Consider the following 20,554-nt stretch of genomic DNA (forward strand, 5'->3'; position numbering starts at 1 on the left):
CAGCTTGGACCGGAAAGAGGCTCTGGTCTTAACTAGCCTGTGATGTCATGTTATCATGACGTATCTACAGTATGACATGACTCCAAATTTGGACAAGGTTTCTGCCCCTTGTCCAGCCTCTAGCCCGTCCAACTGATGCCACCAGTTCTGTCCCTGTCCAGATAGGCCTGTCGCAATTATTACATAATCATCTCATCGCAATTATTTTTGTCATAATCGTCAAAATCTTATTTTTTTCCATGATGAAAAATACATTTTCAAATATTTAAAAGGTGGAAATAGGCAATAGCTGATCTACAAGCTTACAACGTGTCACAAAGTGAATGTTATACTTTTGAAAGTATAAAATTATGAAATGCCAGTAATTTCTTTGTGTATTCAAATTATTTTTCATATCTGCCCTGCGTAATTTTTGATTACGAAGCCTAAAAGTAACACAAATGCCATATTCATATGCTCCAGTTTTCAACAACAGAAACACAATTAAATCGTTAACCGCAATTATTTGTGTGACAATTAATCGTCAACTTAAATTTTGTAATCATGATTGACAGCTCTGTTCAGCCTCCAGGCCTGTGTCTGCAGCCCTCTTTACTCTGGTCCCTTGCCCCAGGGACCCCCAGGCCAGCTGAGGGGGTTCCAGGGGGTCCCCAGCTAAATGAGTTAATATATATTAATATATAATCTAAATGAATTTAACCATTTGAACCCGGCTACTTGAAAATAGCCTGATCTACGCGTTGTGAGCTTGTAGATCTGCTATTTTCAAAATATCAAGAATAATTGTGAATATTTTTGCTACATTTTAACAACACTGTCTCTCTGTCAACTGTACTACTGTCTGTCTCTCCTACACTGTCTCCCTCTCAACTGTACTACTGTCTGTCTCTCCTACACTGTCTCCCTCTCAACTGTACTACTGTCTGTCTCTCCTACACTGTCTCCCTCTCAGCTGCTCTACTGTCTGTCTGTTTGTCTGTCTGTCTCTCTCAACTGTCCTACTGTCTGTTTAGGTAGAAATGAGAAATTGTTTAAATGTGCTGCTTGTACAGTATGTCGACAGCCTACTGACAGCCAACAACGGTTACAGTAAGTGCCCAAGCGGAAGTAAAGGAATTACAGCCCAAGGAAGTTATGTTGATGCCGTTCAGAATCTGTTTACATTCCCAGAGTGCATGAAAACCTAATACAGCTTCCGGATGAAGTATACAAACAGCAAACGCTAGTCCAGGGCAACAGATAAGTTCTGCCATAGCTCATAACCAGGCTTTTCACCTCATGAGATGAGAAAAGCCTGGGAAACAAGGTTAATTCTGGGTAGCTATCATTCATGGAAATCCCTCCAGAGTGGAACACCTTCTATCTTTTACAATTAGGCAGGCAGTGGTGGGAAAAGTACTCAAATGTTTTACTTATATAAAAGTATCAATACCCTATTGTAGAAATAGTATGTTACAAGTATAAGTTTTCAAAAAAACAACTTGCCAAAGTATAGGTCTGAAGTGGTTTTGTAATAATGATCAAAATCTACAAAGTAACTAGTAGCTAAAGTTTTCAAATAATTGTAGTGGAGTAAAAGTACAATATTTGTACAGTACGCACAGTATAGTACGTACAGTACAGTACATGCACTGACATTTTGCACCTTAATCCCATGTACAACAAACACTTTTTTTGGTGTGTGTTTTTCTAGCACCTTAACTAACGTCCATAAGTATATCATGCACAGTATACATCTGCTGCTATGCTTACACACCTTTATATCTCATCTCAGGTACCATGTGTAAATATGTAGATAACTAGTTTTTTTCGTTCTCTTGTTTGATCTCCCCCCTCCTCCTTCTTCTTCCCTTTCTTTTTTCTATGGAATACGATGGGAACTATGTACGGAAATTAATTTCACCCACTTTTTTACTTTTGTAAACCTGTGATGTGACAATAAAGCTGATTCTGAGTACTTGAATAAATGTACTTAGTTACTTTCCACCACTGCAAATAGGCCTAATGTCCTCTAACCTGCAAGAAAACATGAACAAAAACAGTCATCATTCACAGTCAGTCCTATTCATAGAGTAGCTGTGAATTCACCGAGCTCATTGCTGAGGAAACGCTCACCACAGCCGAGTGGTGAGCATTTCCTGTGACATTTGCTCAGAATGTGAGGTTTGCTGGTATTATATCTAACCACCTTAAAGTAGTTAAGGATGGGCTGTCATGCAGGCACTATAATAGAAATGTTAGAATGCCAATCTGTTCAAAATCATTTCTGTTATATTTAATTGTATTTGAACAATAGCTCTTTGACTGCAGCTGTCAATCCAACAGATGACTCCCCCCATGGACTGGACTCATACACTCTGTCAGTATAATATATAGTAATGCTGACTGGTTAAGTTAAGAACGTCCATGTATGTATATACTGTAGGCCTACTGTATACTAAAACAGATTCTACTGTCACTTAGTATAGTACATATCCTTATATGACCATTTAGGATAACATCTCTGTGTATAAGAGGTGTCCAAGATGACACCTCAGGAGGCTTCTGCCCCGACGGGGCTGTTGGCCAGGTCCGGAGGCCTGGCCGTTGTCATGCTGTTTTTCTGCTCAAATATTCTTCAATAAATTGTCAACACTTCACCCTGACTGGATATTCATATTTTCCATAATAGCACGTGCACCTGCCCGATTGCATTCATAGGAGAAAGAGCACTTTTTATGCCTACATATTTTATCTCTTGCCAAACCACTATACACCCTGCTCTCGTTCAATACAAACACTGTAGGTTAGGTCATTCTGTTTTCCCCTCCTGATAAGTCTGGTTCTAGCAACAAACAAGGGAAATTACATCCTTAATTCAAGTCTTCAGAGTATGATTGGTGTCGACCGAAGGCACAACAATAGCAAAAACTTGTCAGAACTCTCAAATAAGCTTTTAATAACGCACAGCAGCAGAAGGAAAGAAGTCTAGACACTGTGAAGTGTGGTTTCAGATCTCAAGCACGTCACGCTTTTAGCGTGTTTAGTCATCCTCTTTTGCGACTACTGCTCTCCAACAATTAATACAAAGAATGTAGTTTGAAGATGAACAAGAATGAGTGAAGACGTACACGTATATGCCACACCAGACCTGACAAAGGTGAGATATGGCCGAGGAGAGAGGGAGCAGGACACGGAGGAGAGAGGAGACGTGGAAGACAGGGGAGAGCGGGGGGAGAGGACAGTAGATATCCATGTCAGTGCAGGCGACCTTGACCCCGACCCTGGGACACAGCAGGATGCTGTACAGAACACAGCACGAGAGCAGCGTGGAGGTAAAATAAATGTTACAATGATTAGGTCAACCTAAAGACCCGAGATCGATTCTAAAAATGTCTTCTAAATCTAACAGTTTTCTGAAAAACATGTTGCTATAGACCATATTCACACGGCGGCCATGTTGCTATTAAGTCAATGAAGTGCCACCCCGTTTCCACGGCAACGGGGTGGCACTTTCAATGTTAAATTCCAATATGGCCGCCGTGTGAATATGGTCTATATCAGTGGTGCTCAAACTTTTTCATGTCAAGGACCCCCAAAATTATTTGTATTTGGCCATGGACCCCCATCTCAAAATATTTTGTTCCAGGGACCCCCAGAAGCAAAGATTTGAGTTTAAAAATGTTGCTTTAAGAAATATGTATTTTCAAAGATTCACGATTTTTCAAATATAGCAGATCTACGAGCTCATAGCGCGGCACGAAGTGACGTGCTATGAACTTGTATCTGCTATTTTTGAATAGCCAACCAATGTGCTATATATAGCTAGAATCTAAAATGACACAGATGCTTTCCCGGTTTTAACTGGTTAATAAATCTAAAGATGTTAAGCGAGAGTGGCGTCTGGATAAGTGTCTATACTCTTATTCTGAAAAAAAAAAAACTATTTCAAGGTAACATGAATTGTGAATGCTGCCAAAAATTATCATATTTGCAGGCAAACGTAATGTGAGAGTTTACACAAAAATATAATAATTGTCAACTAGTACTGTATTTAATTTATATAGTGATGTTCAAATCGCTTGACTTGTGCTTAATGCTTGCTTCATAATGCTCCCACACCAAAGGGACAGTGGGATTTATTTTACTGAAGGAATGTATCATTGAATGACCAACCAATCCGAATAGAATTCAGCCATTGTTCACGTAAACACAAACCTCAACACAAAATAGAGGCTCTGAGCCCTGTCTTGCATGACGCCTTATGCCTAATCTTATTAGGATTTTTTTTTTTTTTTACATTTTAAAATAGTGAAAATAGCCGATCTACATCGACGTGTTGTGAGCTTGTAGATCTATTTTAAAATGTTTTCAAAACAATAAAAAATGGCTGATAAGATTAGGCATAAGCCATATGGCGCCGCGCAAGATAGGGCCCCCAGTGAGTTTGTCCGAGTGAGCTGAGCTGAAAGCAACACTGTGAGGGAGGAGGGGCCGCTACATGTGGGTAAAAAAAAATGTGTGTGTGTGTGTGTGTGTGTGTGTGTGTGTGTGTGTGTGTGTGTGTGTGTGTGTGTGTGTGTGTGTGTGTGTGTGTGTGTGTGTGTGTGTGTGTGTGTGTGTGTGTGTGTGTGTGTGTGTGTGGCACATTAGAGTTATGCTCAAATGTTATCTTCACTATTCGTCCTTTATTATGATATTATTATTATTATTAGGAAGGTGCCCTCTGGGCGAAAAGTTCCCAGGCTTTTCTCTTCTCACGAGGAGAAAAGCCTGGCAATGAGCTAAGGCAGAACGTGTCTGTCATTTCCATATTTGGGCAGGTTTTAACCTGTCAAGTCAATGGTGCTGAAAACAAACTTGTTATCTGTCATCAAGCATCTTGTTAAAAGGTGTAACCTACTTTACACTTTAAATGCTCTGAAATAACCTCATAGTTTCGTCATTTGTTTCTCAGGCTCTGATGGGTCAAAGAACTATCTTTACAAAGCTGCTGCAGAGTGTTTGGGGCTGCTGTGTCTTCTCCTATTGGTTGTCATCATTGTCCTGGTCATACGCTGTGAGTATCACTCTAGTATACCCGTTTCCCCAAAACAGGATATTTTGTCTAATTGTCAAATAAAAATGTACTATCAGAACAAAGTTGTATGTAAAGCTCATCAGTTGATTTCTAATTTTGAATTGATTAAAAAGACCCACCCCCCCTCTCTCTCTCTCAACTGTTCTTATGTCTGTTTAGGTACAAATGACAAGCCCAGTTATAACAAACTAACTGAAGAGCACGATGAGTTGATTGAGTTGAAGAGGATGATTTTTGGTCAGTGAGACATTACAGTTTTTCTTCATTGTTATTACATTTTCATCATTGATCTGCCTGAATGAAAGAAAAAAAATACATTTGTTAACTTTATTGTTTTGATGTTAGAATCATCTGGATGGATGATATTTGGCAGAGGTCTTTATTACATCTCTACTGAAAAGAAAACCTGGAATGCTAGCAGACAATACTGTAGAGACAATCAATCAAACCTGATGGTCATAAACAGCAAAGAAAAACAGGTATGGTGTGAGTGTGAGTGTGAGTGTGAGTGTGAGTGTGAGTGTGTGTGTGTGTGTGTGTGTGTGTGTGTGTGTGTGTGTGTGTGTGTGTGTGTGTGTGTGTGTGTGTGTGTGTGTGTGTGTGTGTGTGTGTGCAGGGCCGGCCCTAGGATTTTCGTGGCCCTAAGCAAGATTTTTTGGGGTGGCCCCCCCCAACACCCCCATTATAAAATCATTGTCATTTTTTATTGCATACTAAAATAATAACGCTAGTTGTTGGATAGGAGATACATGATATAATTACAATATGAAAGTAAAAAAAAAAAAAAATTGGCACCCTTCGTGGTTGTGGCCCTAAGCGCTTATATTGCTTATGGCAGCGGCCGGCCCTGTGTGTGTGTGTGTTCTTGTATGTTTGTGTGGTAAGTTTGTGTTTGCGTGTTGTAACCTATTGTCTGTACTTCAGTAACCAGCAGCTTTTATTATGTCCAGGACTTTGTTATCAGTTTTAACAAGATGGTGTGGCTGGGTTTGACTGAAGAAGGAAATGTGGGGGAAAAAAATGGAAATGGGTAGATGAAACACCACTGACCACACCAACGTAAGATTTTACCTTCATTTTTTTCTTCTTCATTTCAATTTCGTTTTAATTACATTTGACATATTTCATCTTTACTATTTGTTTCTAAATGGTATTAAATATTATAATACAATACAAACCACACTGTCACTAAGACAATTATACCTGTTGTCTATTTCAGTATCCAGTGGATTTGTATCTAATATCTGGAATATACTGTAATTTGAGGTCATGATAAAAAAAATACATCTGATATTGAAAACCCATCCTTGTAAAGATATTGTAATGACGTAAATGCTCCTATATCTACAGGTACTGGGGCCCTAATAACCCTGATAACCCTGGACATCATTGCGTTGCGTTAGTGGCCGATGATTCTAGACCTAAAGGATGGAACGACAGACATTGTTCTAACATGTATCATTGGATCTGTGAAAGGGTTCTGTACTAGTGAAATCATAATTTCCACAACGTATTAGTTAACAGGTGTGTTGGTACAGCTACATGATGGCTGTGTTCACATGTGATAGTTTATGTGTTTGCTTTGCTTTGTCTGCCTTGTATTTTTCTACCCAGTATGCACAATTGATATTCATGTTTTCATTATTTAGTTAAAGGGGAGCCTTTAACTGCTCAACTCTTCCATTTTAAAACCATGTTCATATAGTTCAGGGGTCCATATGTGGCCTCACGATGTAATGATGTTCACAGTGATGTGTTTTGGTTGTGGGTTGGTTGTATGCTACTTTGCTGTGGGTAGGCTACTTAAAGATCCCATGAAATCAAAATAAATGTTTAGATTTGTTTATTACATAATACTGTATGTATTGTAGTGCATTGGCTCTCAAAGTGGGGTCTGGGGACCCCCAGGGGCCCTTGGGAGGGTTCCAGGGGGTCCCCAACAAAAGTAGTTAACATAGCATCACAATAATGTTAACCACTTTATCCATTTATATGTTGCTTATTCAGAAATAGTTAATATAGTCCAAGTCAAGACCAAGGCAGTGGAGAGAGAGTAGGGGAGTGACATGCAGCAAATGGATCAGCCAGACAGGAATTTAATCCCTGCTCGCTGTAAGGCATTTAACCACTTAAACTCTATATGGTTGACCGGAGTCCCTCAGGGCTCTATACTAGTATATTTTCTGTTTTCTGTTAATGTGGGGAAAGCTTTCGCTGAAAATAGCCGATCGACAAGCTCACAACACGTCTGCTATTTTCTGCGAAAGATCTCCCAATACAGATGCTGGGGTTTAAGTGGTTAAATCCATGTGGTAGGCTACACCTAACCACTCATCTATCCGGCCCAGAATATTATTTATCCTAATCAAGCTCATGATCATAACTGTGTTGATATGACATCATAATGAGCGGTCAATATTTATCTGCCAATATTTAAAAAGAAAGAAATGGAATTATTTAGGTAAGAGACAACCCTTTATGATTACATATTGTAATGGAAAGCAATCTTTTGATCTGAAACAATGCAATTATATTTGAATGACTTTGGAAAAGCTAAACACTAGGTATACTACTGATCTACTATTAGACCAGGCATCTGAGATAGGGTCACAATGTGCATCCAATATATTAGGACTATGGACCACATTTGGTTCCATTTGTAGGCTAGAGTCTCAGAGTTAAATTAGCACTCAGGACTTTACTGAGTGATCTGAAAACGTGTCAGCACATTTTTCCCATAAAACTATTTCTTGGTGATGCCTCATTCATACAGGCTGATGCTTTTATGTCAGAGATAATGGAGACAATGAAAAACACATTCCCATTCACAATGATGAGTGTACCGTGCTTGAAGGCCAGCAGGGAGAGCCAGAAGAGGATAATGGAGTGGAGCAGGTGTTCAGACAGTGGGCCCCAAACACCTGCACAGAGGAATACCACATGAAGCCTAGCGTCCCTATTCTGAGGGTGAACATCCAGTGAAAATAGCAGATCTACAAGCTCACAATGTGTCGGGTATAGATATAGGCTTTAAGTGGTTAATCAAACTAATCGATTTAAAGGTGCAGTATTCATATTTTTGGGGTTAAGAGTGTTTATTCAGTAACTGGGGTTCCCCGACTCTCCAGCTCTATAGTAAAAAGAAAATGCATTTTCAGGCCTGGAATACCAATTTTATCCAATCAGGAGAGAAAACTCATAGGATACACAACAGGGATAAACAACTTAAGTGAAATTGCAAGTGAAATAAATGAGCAGACAAAATAGAAACTGGAACACTATCAAATTGAAGCTGATAAATGGGTGCTCTCTCCTGATACGAAAATGTATTTTTTAAAGAGTTGGAGAGATGGGGATCTCCCATCTCTCCAGAGATTACTGAACAAACACTCTATATACAGTAGCAATGATTACTATCAGGATATAGAGCTTTAACTCTTTCACAAAGAGTTAATATTTGTAATATTTATTTAGCACATTTCTTCTGAATTAGCAAATGTTTTCGACCCTTCAAAGCGGATGACAGATTCTACAGTATGTGCAATTGTACTGCAGCAAATACCTTAACAACACTGAGCTTATAGTACACAGTGATGTAAGCAACACAGCTGAAGCTAATCAAATTAATAATGGGTGTGTTAGATTTGAGGTGTGTCAATACTAATACTGGGTCAATACTAATACTAATCTGTCGTGCTTGCACATTGTTGGGCACACCTATGAAAATCTAACACAGCCATTATTAATTTGTTTGGCACAGCTGTGTGTTGCTTTCTAGTCTGCCATGTTTTTAACCTGAACTGGAAAATAAACTACAAAATCAGCCCAGGGTTTCATGGCCCTTTCGTTCAACTGAGTACATTAAGAATTGGTTTCAAGAAGTTTGCTTCACAAGGTCCAATCGGACATGTTTATTTCCAGTAGTTTGGATAATGGTTCTATAAAAATTAATGGGACATTATGCATGAAGGTATCATGAAATGGCATAATTCTGCAGGTGCTTCTGGCTTCCCACAGGCCAGGAGTGGCATCTGCAAGTGCCACTGGCATCATACTGGTATCATGCAGCCAAGTGTCTGCTGATGCCACCACTCCTGGCATAATATGCAGCCAGTGTCACCCACCTGCAGTTGCACTTCTGGTCTATGGGTGTCGGTGGCACCAAAGATCACAGTCTGTTTGGAGGTAGTCCATTTTTGCACAAAATCATATAACCTATTTTGGGCATGTCATTATATTGTCAAAACATGTAAAAAAGAAAAAGGAAACGAAGGGAGAAAAAAAAAGTTTTGTACTAGAAGTATATAGCGTGTGTGTCTGTGTGTCTGTGCACGCACATGTGGCGCCGTCTCAGCTTTTGTCAGATGTGAGGGGGCTTCCGAGGTCAGACCACGATGCCTATTTCCTACCAGAGCTAAGCTGTAGCAGTCATGCCAGCCAGGGGAGAACTGCCTTGGGAGTGAATTGGACCTCAATTGTCAGCTTGTACTGTAGATCGGCAATTTTGGCTGTTTTAGCACGCCACCATACAGGTTTGAGTGGTTACTCATCAATTTAGCCAAGAATTATTTTTTGAACAAACACCTGTTTCGGGATTATTTGATTAACCAACACGGGCAAGATGAAGTCGGTCTATTCTTTCGATATTTCCGGTTCATTGCCCAGCCCCACTTATCGCAGCTTCCTGGCCTCTCTCTCAGACTCCAGGAGAGACAGAACATCCCCCACTCTAACTGGGCCCTTCACGTTCCTGATGATGGAGCGGTTGCTGTCATCCATGAACTCTACGCGGACCTGTGTACACTGTCCCTGGGAACCAGTTCTTCCAATTATCTTGGTGACTCTTGCGAGCTTGATGGGTTGCACTCGGCTGGCGTCCATGTTGTCAGCTTGGACCCGAAAGAGGCTCTGGTCTTAACTAGCCTCTGATGTCATGTCATCATGACGTATTTATGACATATGACTCCAAATTTGGACAAGGTTTCTGCCCCTTGTCCAGCCTCTAGCCCGTCCAACTGATGCCACCAGTTCTGTCCCTGTCCAGATAGGCCTGTCACAATTATTACATAATCATCTCATCGCAATTATTTCTGTCATAATTGTCAAAATCTTTTTTGATAATTCTTTTTTTTTAATGAAAAATACATTTTCAAATATTTAAAAAGTGGAAATAGGCAATAGCTGATATACAAACTTACAACGCGTCACAAAGTGAATGTTATACTTTTGAAAGTATGAAATTATTAAATGCCTGTCATTTCTTTGTATATTCAAATTATTTGTCAAATCTGCCTGGTGTAATTTTTTATTACGAAGCCTATAAAAGCCAAACAGAAATGTCATTTTTCACCTCGTGAGATGAGAAAAGCCTGGGAAACGAGGTTAGTTCTGGGTAGCTGTCATTCATGGAAATCCCTCCAGAGTGCAACACCTATATCTAACCTACAATCCCGATTGTTGGCTGAAAGCAACGACCAAAAAACCCACCAAAAAACCCGACCAAAAAACCCGCTGTTGCCAGATCGTGCGCGAGCAACAAGCAACCTAAGCGAGCAACAAGCAACCTAACACACAAAGCTGCCCACTGCGCATGCGTCGACGCACTTTCTCTAACCAATTTACACCCACTTCACGCTTACAAAACCTGGACATGGCAACGTCGCTCATCGTTCTGTGATTGACAGCAAAAGCTGGCCAATCAGGTGGCGAGTTCGAGTGAGCCCGAATGGCTCCGAGTGCAGCCGACAAAAGACGAACGCCAGCCATTGTTTTGTGCGAGTCAGGGTGCGAGTGCCTTCATTTCTTACTTTAGCTTATAAAACGCTCTCAAACTTCTTCTCTGAGGCACGGAATTTACTTATAACATATCGTTTGGATAGAATTTAGTTGTTTCACTTCATATGTGTGCTCAATTATTCATGACAGAGCCTATTTAAAAATAAAAATTCAGAGAACCGGCGACAGAGAGAGACATAGAGGGAGAGGGAGAGGGAGAGAGAGAGAGAGAGAGAGAGAGAGAGAGAGAGAGAGAGAGAGAGAGAGAGAGAGAGAGAGAGAGAGAGAGAGAGAGAGAGAGAGAGAGAGAGAGACAGACAGACACGGAGATGGAGAGAGAGGAAGGACGGCAGGAGGCGATGCGCTGTTAAAAATGTAAAAACTTTTTTGGGGGAAAGTTTTATCCCACGATTTTTGAACCCCAAAATAAGCGAGCCCTTGCTTATTTTTGCGCGGACGTAATTTGTTTGTCATTGTGGTGAATGTTTGTGTGTGCTGCTGATGTTTGTTGTGTGAAGCTTAATGTCAGAGTGTTTGTGTTGGAGCGCCTCAGTGCGGCTGCAGAATTCATGTGCAACATCTTGCATGCGTGGCTGTGGCTTCACAGTTTTCCTTCGCACTTCGCAGTGTCTGTAGGTCACGGCCTGGAGACCCCAGGGTCTCCAGGGACCCCTAAGGGGGGGTGGGGGGGGTGAGACCCTCTGGGTTTTTTTTTTTTTTTTTTTTTATCCCATGATTTTGTACCCCCAAACGACATTTTCTTTGGGGGGGGTAGGGGGGGGGTACTAGAATTCTGCCCGCGTAGCGGGCAGAACTTCTAGTCCTTTACAATTAGGCAGGCAGTGGTGGGAAAAGTACTCAAATGTTACTTAAATAAAAGTATCAATACCCTATTGTAGAAATAGTATGTTACAAGTATAAGTTTTCAAATTTTAATTGAGTAAAATTACACAAGTATGGCATCAAAATGTACTTAAAGTTGTGACAAATGCACATTATATTTATTATATTTATCTGCTTGATCTAGGGGTGTTATTATATCTGTTTGATATGTAACATCTGATGTACTTATGCATGTTATTATATCTGATTGATATGTGACATGTTGGACACTGTGAGATATGTGAACATTTCCTATTCACGTGAGGGGTAATGGGTCTGATCAGTGGTTGATTGAACGATTTGTGCCACCCGACTTTACTAATAGAGGGTGTGACACGGGGGGAGGGGAGATCAAACAAACAATCCGTGTACCAGTGAGGACGGGTGGAAAGCGGAGCTCCGAGGCGCCAGTTTACACTGTTTAGTAAACAAAGTTTAAACGTGACCGTAAACTGCAGCCAACAAAGAACATTCGAGCCCATTGGACCTGACGTTGTTGCCGTGGGATTCGAGCGCTGTGGGGTTGTGAGCGAGACGCCGGTCGGTGTTGGAGACGGGAGTAGCCGAGGCCGGTGAGGCAAAACCAAGCGTCATATTTCTTTGTGGATTACAAATTATAGGGGTACCCTGAAGTTTACTTATTGTTTGCGCCGCTGCGCGCGGAAGATACTTTTCATTTCATTTGGATTAAGGAACACGGAAGCGCGGCCAGAGGAGGACCGTCACGGGGACTATTTATTATTTAATTAAGTAGCGTTTGTGCCGTAGCGGACTTCTGAATACTGTGTGTGCGTGTTTGTTTATTGTTTATATTTGAACTGTGATCCGTGGGGTTACAAAGGACAGTGGGGTTTGTTTGGGTTGGGGAAGAGTAAGTGAAATAATTGTTGATTGTTGATTTGTCTGTTTATTTATTTTGTTTGTTAGGGACAGAGGTAGGGACAGTAGTTAACAACCAATAGGTGTATCGTTATTATTTACCTTTGATTCGATAATTATTATTTTTGTGGCTTGGAGTAAATAAAGTACTCAAGTAAAAACCTGCCGATCCTGTTGTAATTTCCTTTAGTTAATGATTTTCCCTTAAGAGTAAAAGGGCGATTGTTACAAAGTACCAAAAGTTAAATTACTGATTGTCATTATATGCAGAAGATCCCATTTCACAAATTTTCAAATGTATAAAATGAATAAAAATCCTTTGAATAAAATAGCAGATCTACAAGTTGTAGATCGGCTATTTTCAAATTGCCAATGTATAGTCTGAAGTGGTTTTGTAATAATAATCAAAATCTACAAAGTAACTAGTAACTAAAGTTTTCAAATAATTGTAGTAGAGTAGAAGTACAATATTGAAAATTGGAAGTAAAGTAAAAGTACCGCAAAATTGTCCTTAAGTACAGTATGCACAGTACAGTACAGTACAGTACAGTACAGTACAGTACATGCACTGACATTTTGCACCTTAATCCCATGTACAACGCACTGACTTGTATTTTTTGTGTGTTTTTCTAGCACCTTAACTAACGTCCATAAGTATATCATGCACAGTATACATCTGCTGCTATGCTCACACACCTTTATATCTTATCTCAGGTACCATGTGTAAATATGTAGATCACTTTTTTCTTTTTTGATCTCCCCCCTCCTTCTTACCTTTCTTTTTTCTATGGAATAACGATACGATGGGAACTATGTACGAAAATGAATTTCACCCACTTTTATACTTCTGTAAACCTGTGATGTGACAATAAAGCTGATTCTGAGTACTTGAATAAATGTACTTAGTTACTTTCCACCACTGCAACTAGGCCTAATGTCCTCTAACCTGCAAGAAAACATGAACAAAAACATAGTCATCATTCACAGTCAGTCCTATTCATAGAGTAGCTGTGAATTCACCAAGCTCATTGCTGAGGAAACGCTCACCACAACCGAGTGGTGAGAATTTCCTGTGACATTTGCTCACAATGTGAGGTTTGCTGCATTATATCTAACCTCCTTAAAGCAGTTAAGGATGGGCTGTCATGCAGGCACTATAATAGAAATTCAAAATCATTTCTGTTATATTTAATTGTATTTGAACCATAGCTCTTTGACTGCAGCTGTCAATCCAACAGCTGACCCCCCCATGGACTGGACTCATACACTCTGTCAGCAGAATCTGTTTTAGTATACAGTATATACATACATGGACGTTCTTAACTTAACCAGTCAGCATTAGCCTACTATATATTATACTGTCACTTAGTATAGCAAATATTCTTATATGACCATTTAGGATAACATCTCTGTGTATAAGAGGTGTCCAATATGACACCTCAGGAGCCCGTCCGGAGGCCTGGCCATTGTCATGCTGTTTTTCTGCTCAAATATTCTTCAATAAATTGTCAACACTTCACCCTGACTGAATATTAATATTTTCCATTATAGCACGTGCACACATATTAGCCAACCAGTGCCAAGGCACCTGCCCGATTGCATTCATGCAGTCATTAAATACAAACACTGTAGGTTAGGTCATTCAGTTTTCCCCTCCTGATAAGTATGGTTCTATATATATTGTTTGTATACTGTTTCTATACTAGCAACAAACAAGGGAAATTACATCATCAATTCAAAGGTCTTCAGAGTCTGATGGGTGTCGAGTCTGTCGACCCAAGGCACAATAAAACCTTTAATAACGCACAGCAGCAGAAGGAAACAGTCCAGACCCCTATGAGCGTTTCCGAAACCTGTGGGTGTGAAGTTTCGCTTTTAGCGTGTTCGTCATCCTCTTTTGCGATTTCTGTTCTCCAACAATTAATACAATGAATGTAGTTTGAAGATGAACAAGAATGAGTGAGGACGTACACGTACACGTATACCATACCATACCAGACCTGAATGTGAGATATGGCCGAGGAGAGAGGGAGCAGGACATGGAGGAGAGAGGAGAGATTGAAGACAGGGGAGAGCGGGAGGAGAGGACAGTAGATATCCATGTCACTGCAGGCGACCTTGACCCTGACCCGGGGACACAATACGATGTTGTACAGAACACAGCACGAGAGCAGCGTGGAGGTAAAATAAATGTTACAATGATTAGGTCAACCTATTAAGACCCGTGACCGATTCTAAAAATGTCTTCTAAATCTAACAGTTTTCTGAAAAACATATGTTGCTATATCAGTGGTGCTCAAACTTTTTCATGTCAAGGACCCCCAAACTGATTTGCATTTGGCCGTGGACCCCCATCGCAAAATATTTTGTTCCAGGGACCCCCAGAAGCAAAGATTTGAGTTAAAATGTTTGCTTTAAAAATATGTATTTTCAAAGATTCACGATTTAAAAAAAATAGCAGATCTACAAGCTCATAGAGTGGCACAAGGTGACATGCTATGAGCTTGTATATCTGCTATTTTTGAATAGTCAACCAATGTGCTATATATAGCTGAAATCTAAAATGACACAGATGCTTTCCCGGTTTGAATGGGTTATTACATCTAAAGATGTTAAGCAAGAGGGGTTCTGGATAAGTGTCTATACTCTTATTCTGGAAAAAAACATTTGAAGCTGACATGAACTGTGAATGCTCTAAAAAAAAAAACATATTTGGAGGCTAACGTAATGTGAGAGTTTAAACAAAAATTAAAAAATTGTCAACTACTGTATGTAATTTATATAATGATGTTCAAATCACTTGACTGGGATTTATTTTACTGAAGGAATGTATCATTGAATGACCAACCAATCCGAATAGAATTCAGCCATTGTTCACGTAAACACAAACCTCAACACAAAATAGAGGCTCTGAGCCCTATCTTGCATGACGCCTTATGCCTAATCTTATTAGGCTTTTAAAAAATATTATTATTACTCATAATATATATATAAAACATTTAAAACATTGTGAAAATAGCCAACCTACATCGACGCGTTGTGAGCTTGTAGATCAGCTATTTTCACTATTTTAAAATGTTTTCAAAACAATAAAAAATGCCTAATAAGATTAGGCATAAGGCATACGGCGCCGCACAAGATATAGTAGGGGGTACTAAGCACAAAAAATGGCCAAATCGTTACGCGGCGGATAAAAGCATGAAATTTGATACAGATGTCCCTTGGGTCATCCTAAAACATCCTAGAAGGGGTGCCCAAAAAAATCTTAAACAGGAAGTGAGTTATGGACAAAATTCAAAATGGCCACCTAAACTGTTGACCGTTGACTCAAAAGACACCAAAAGAATCTCCAAAAAGCATACAATTTGGCACATATGTCCCTTGGGTCATCCTAAGACATCCTAGAAGGGGAGCCCAAAGGAATCTGAAACAGGAAGTGAGTTATGGACTAAATTGAAAATGGCCGCCTAGTGTTGTCGATTGACTCAAAAGACAACTAAAGAATCTCATAAATGCATACAATTTGGCACACATGTCCTTTTGGTCATCCTAAGACATCCTAGAAGGGGTGCCCAAAAAAATCTTAAGCAGGAACTGAGTTATTGACAAAATTGAAAATGGCCGCCTACAGTGTTATCTATTGACTCAAAAGACAACTAAAGAATCTCATAAAAGCATACAATTTGGCATACATGTCCCTTGGGTCATCCCAAGACATCCCAGAAGGGGTGCCCAGAAAAATCTTAAACAGGAAGTGAGTCATTGACAAAGACCGCCTACAGTGTTGTCGATTGACTCAAAAGACAACTAAAGAATCTCATAAAAGCATACAATTTGGCATACATGTCCCTTGGGTCATCCTAAGACATCCTAGAAGGGGTGCCTGAAATTATCTGAAACAGGAAGTGAGTTATTGACTAAATTGAAAATGGCCGTGTACAGATGATGCAAAAGACACTCATAAAAAATAATCTCATAAAAGCATGAAATTTGGTACAAATGTCCCTTGGGTGATCTGAATGCATCCTAAGGGGTGCCAAAAAAAGTTGTAATAGTCTCTCAATGGAAAACACTCCTCCCACACGGGCTGCACTGCTACAATATTCAAATCGAGCAGCCAATCTGGCATTTGGTCCAGAAGCCTGAAAGCTATGCAATCTCTACCATCTCCTGACAAATATGGATGGATTAAAGTCGCTGATTCGTGGACACCTTTATGGACACTCTTGCCAGAGGCTGCTTAAGTTTGTAGAGAACTCAAGTGTGGCTGCAAAGCTGAGCCCTTCTGTTCGAGAAAGTGTAGCTTTGCAGTGTAGGGATGCTGGGTTACCTTGCAGAGCATTATGCCAATGTGCTGGTAATTGCGAAATGGCACACATGAATACATGTAGTTACTAAACACTAATCACAAAAAAACAGTAATGATCAAGAACAAAATACATGAGAAGATAGAGTGTAAAACAAGCAAGAAGATGTAGAGTGCAAAATAAATAAGATGCAGAGAGTAAAATAAGAATATGCAGAGTAAGATAAGATGCAGAGTAAAATAAATAAGAATATGCAGAGAGTTAGATAAATAAAGAAGATTCAAAGAGTACAATAAAAAAATTATGCAGAAAGTAAAATGAATAAGTGATGTAGAAATGAAAACAGAAGGTAGACTACAAAATACGGCAGGTTATGCACTGCATAACCTGTCGTATTGAGTATAATATGCGTATTGAGCATAATATGCAGACTGCCATGGTCAACTGTTTAAACAGCCATTTAGAATTTCTTCAACATGGTCCCTTCCTAAAAAGTTTAATAAACAAGCAAATAAATAACCCCTTCTAGGATATATTAAGAAGCACTCAATGTACGTACCAAATTATACACTTTTATGATGTCCCTTTATGTTTTCTTTTGTGTCAACTGCTTTAGGCGGTCACTTCCTGTTTAAAACCTTTTTGGGCACCCCTTGTAGGATGCGTTCAGATCACCCAAGGGACATTTGTACCACATTTCATGCTTTTATGAGATTCTATAGGTATCTTGCATCATCTTTCAACACTGTAGGCGGCCATTTTCAATTTAGTCAATAACTCACTTCCTGTTTCAGATTATTTTGGGCACCCCTTCTAGGATGTGTTAGGATGACCCAAGGGACATATGTGCCAAATTGTATGCTTTTTGGAGATTTTATAGGCTTTTTGAGTCAATCGCCAGAACTGTAGGCGGCCATTTTCAATTTAGTCAATAACTCACTTCCTGTTGAAGACTTTTTTGGGCACCCCTTCTAGGATGTCTTAGGATGACCCAAGGGACATGTGTGACACATTTTATACTTTTTGGAGATTCTTTAGTTGTCTTTTGAGTCAATCGACAACACTAGGCGGCCATTTTCAATTTGGTCAATAACTCACTTCCTGTTTCTGATTTTTTGGGCACCCCTTCTAGGATGTCATAGGATGACCCAAGGGACATGTGTGCCACATTTTATGCTTTTTGGAGATTATTTTGGTGTCTTTTGAGTCAACGGTCAACAGTTTAGGTGGCCATTTTGGATTTTGTCCATAACTCACTTCCTGTTTAAGATTTTTTTGGGCACCCCTTCTAGGATGTTTTAGGATGACCCAAGGGACATCTGTATCAAATTTCATGCTTTTATCCGCCGCGTAACGATTTTTCACTTAGTACCCCCTACTAATAGGGCCCCCAGTGAGTTTGTCATATAAATTCAAGTGAGCTGAGCTGAAAGCAGTAAATAAAGCAATAGCCAGCACTCCAAAGTCCTTCTGGTACTTTTAATTTGTGTCTGTCATTTCCATATTTGGGCCAGGTTTTAACCTGTGAAGTCAATGGTGCTGAAAACAAACCGTACTTGTTATCTGTCATCAAGCATCTTGTTAAAAGGTGTAACCTACTTTAAACTTTAAACACTCTTAAGTAACCTCATAGTTTCGTCATTTGTTTCTCAGGCTCTGATGGGTCAAAGAACTACCTTTACAAAGCTGCTGCAGAGTGTCTGGGGCTGCTGTGTCTTCTCCTATTGGTTGTCATCATTGTCCTGGTCATACGCTGTGAGTATCACCCTAGTAACCTATACATACCCGTTTCCCCAAAACAGGATATTTCGTCTAATTGTCAAAAACAAATTTACTTTCAGAACAATGTTGTGTGTGTTGTGTTGTAAAGCTCATCAGTTTGTTGATTCTAAATGTAAGTTTCTGAGGTACTAAAAATAAACCACTCCCCCTCCCTCTCTCTCTCCTCTCCTTATGTCTGTTTAGGTACAAATGACAAGTCCAGTTATAACTATATAACTGAAGAGCAAGATGAGTTGAAAAGGACTATTTGTGGTCAGTGAGACATTACAGTTTTTCTTCATTGTTATTACATTTCCATCATTAATCATTAATCTGCGTGAATGAAAGAATTTTTTTTTTGCTAACTTTATTGTTTTGTTGTTAGAATTATCTGAATGGAAGATATTTGGCAGAGGTCTTTATTACATCTCTACTGAAAAGAAATCCTGGCATGAAAGCAGACAATACTGTAGAGGCAAACAATCAGACCTGATGGTCATAAACAGCAAAGAAGATCAGGTATGGTGTGTGTGTCTGTGTCTGTGTGTGTGTGTGTGTGTGTGTGTGTGTGTGTGTGCCCGTGCGTGTGTATGCGTCCTTACATGTGTGGTCAGTGTATGTTTGCGTTTGTGTGTTGTAACCTAGTATTGTAGTTTGTACTCCAGTAACCAGCAGCTTTTATTATGTCCAGGACTTTGTTATCAGTTTTAACAAGTCAGTGTGGCTGGGTTTGACTGATGAAGAGGAAGAAGGAATCTGGACATGGGTAGATGGAAAACCACTGACCACACCAACGTAAGACTTTACCTTAATTTTTTTCCTTCTTCATTTCAATTAACGTTTTAATTAATTTTACATATTTCATTTTTACTATTTTTTTCCTAAATGGTATTCAATATTATAATAAAAAGCAAACTACACTGTCACTAAGACAATTACACCTGTTGTCTATTTCAATATCCAGTGGATTTGTATCTAATATCTAGAATATACTGTAATTTGAAGGTCATGATACAAAAAAAAATCTTATATTGAAAACCCCTCCCTGTAAAACTATTGTAATGAATTAAATGCTCCTACTTCTACAGGTACTGGGGCCCTGGTGAGCCTGATAACCATGGACATCATTGCGTCGCGTTAGTGGCTGATGATCCTAGCCGTGCTACAAGAGGATGGTACGACAGAGCTTGTTTTAACTCGAATCATTGGATCTGTGAAAGAGTTCTGTAGTGAAATCATCATTTTTATAATATATTGGTTAACAGGTGTGTTGGTACAGCTACATGATGGCTGTGTTTACCTGTGATAGTTTATGTGTTTGCTTTGGTTTGTCTGCCTTGTATTTTTCTACCCAGAATACACAATTGATATTCATGTTTTCATTATTTAGTAAAAGGGGAGCCTATATAGTGTGACTGTGAATGTGATCTGTTCCATTTTAAAACTATGTTCATATAGTTCAGGGGTCCAGATGTAATGATGTCCACAGTGACGTGATGTGGTTGTGTGTTGGTTGTATGCTACTTTGCTTAAAGATCCTACAACATCAAAATAAATGTTTAGGTTCGTTTATTACATACTGTATGTCATTGGTTCTCAAAGTGGGGTCCTGGGGGGGGGGGGTTCCTGGGGGTCCCCAGCAAAAGTAGTTAACACAGCATCACAATCATTTTAACCACTCTATCCATTTATATGTTGGCTATTCAAAGATAGCAGATCTACAAGCTTGCAGCGCGGCACTAAGTGACATTTTCGGATGGCGGTCCGCGGCCAAATACATATTCATTTAGGGGCCCTTATTTGATAGATGCAGTGGAGAGAGAGTAGGGGAGTGACATGCAGCAAATGGTCCGGCCGGACAGGAATTTAATCCCTGGCTCGCTGTAAGGCA

General features: G+C 39.7%; 3 protein-coding genes across 3 annotated transcripts; 2 read left to right on the forward strand and 1 right to left on the reverse strand.

Annotated features, from left to right (window-relative positions):
* Positions 1-3,094: 3,094 nt before the first annotated feature.
* LOC308074552 (natural killer cells antigen CD94-like) lies at positions 3,095-6,530 on the forward strand (the record flags this gene model as incomplete). Its single annotated transcript, XM_080414036.1, has 6 exons — positions 3,095-3,314; positions 4,937-5,038; positions 5,219-5,296; positions 5,405-5,538; positions 6,010-6,118; positions 6,410-6,530. The coding sequence occupies 5 exons, from the start codon at positions 3,095-3,097 to the stop codon at positions 6,091-6,093; spliced, it is 618 nt and encodes a 205-aa protein (XP_080270162.1). The 3' UTR covers positions 6,094-6,118; positions 6,410-6,530.
* Positions 6,531-9,730: 3,200 nt separating this feature from the next.
* LOC308073920 (small ribosomal subunit protein eS28-like) lies at positions 9,731-9,942 on the reverse strand (the record flags this gene model as incomplete). The annotated part of the gene is made up of 1 exon (XM_080413197.1): positions 9,731-9,942. The coding sequence occupies exon 1, from the start codon at positions 9,938-9,940 to the stop codon at positions 9,731-9,733; it is 210 nt and encodes a 69-aa protein (XP_080269323.1). The 5' UTR covers positions 9,941-9,942.
* Positions 9,943-14,551: 4,609 nt separating this feature from the next.
* LOC308074548 (CD209 antigen-like protein 2) lies at positions 14,552-20,121 on the forward strand. Its single transcript, XM_080414032.1, has 6 exons — positions 14,552-14,776; positions 18,556-18,657; positions 18,868-18,936; positions 19,049-19,182; positions 19,355-19,458; positions 19,752-20,121. The coding sequence occupies exons 1-6, from the start codon at positions 14,635-14,637 to the stop codon at positions 19,891-19,893; spliced, it is 693 nt and encodes a 230-aa protein (XP_080270158.1). The 5' UTR covers positions 14,552-14,634; the 3' UTR covers positions 19,894-20,121.
* The last annotated feature ends 433 nt before the right edge of the window (positions 20,122-20,554 follow it).

Source organism: Gymnoscopelus braueri (genome assembly GCF_963280865.1).
Source record: "Gymnoscopelus braueri genome assembly, chromosome: 19".
Classification (NCBI taxonomy): domain Eukaryota; kingdom Metazoa; phylum Chordata; class Actinopteri; order Myctophiformes; family Myctophidae; genus Gymnoscopelus; species Gymnoscopelus braueri.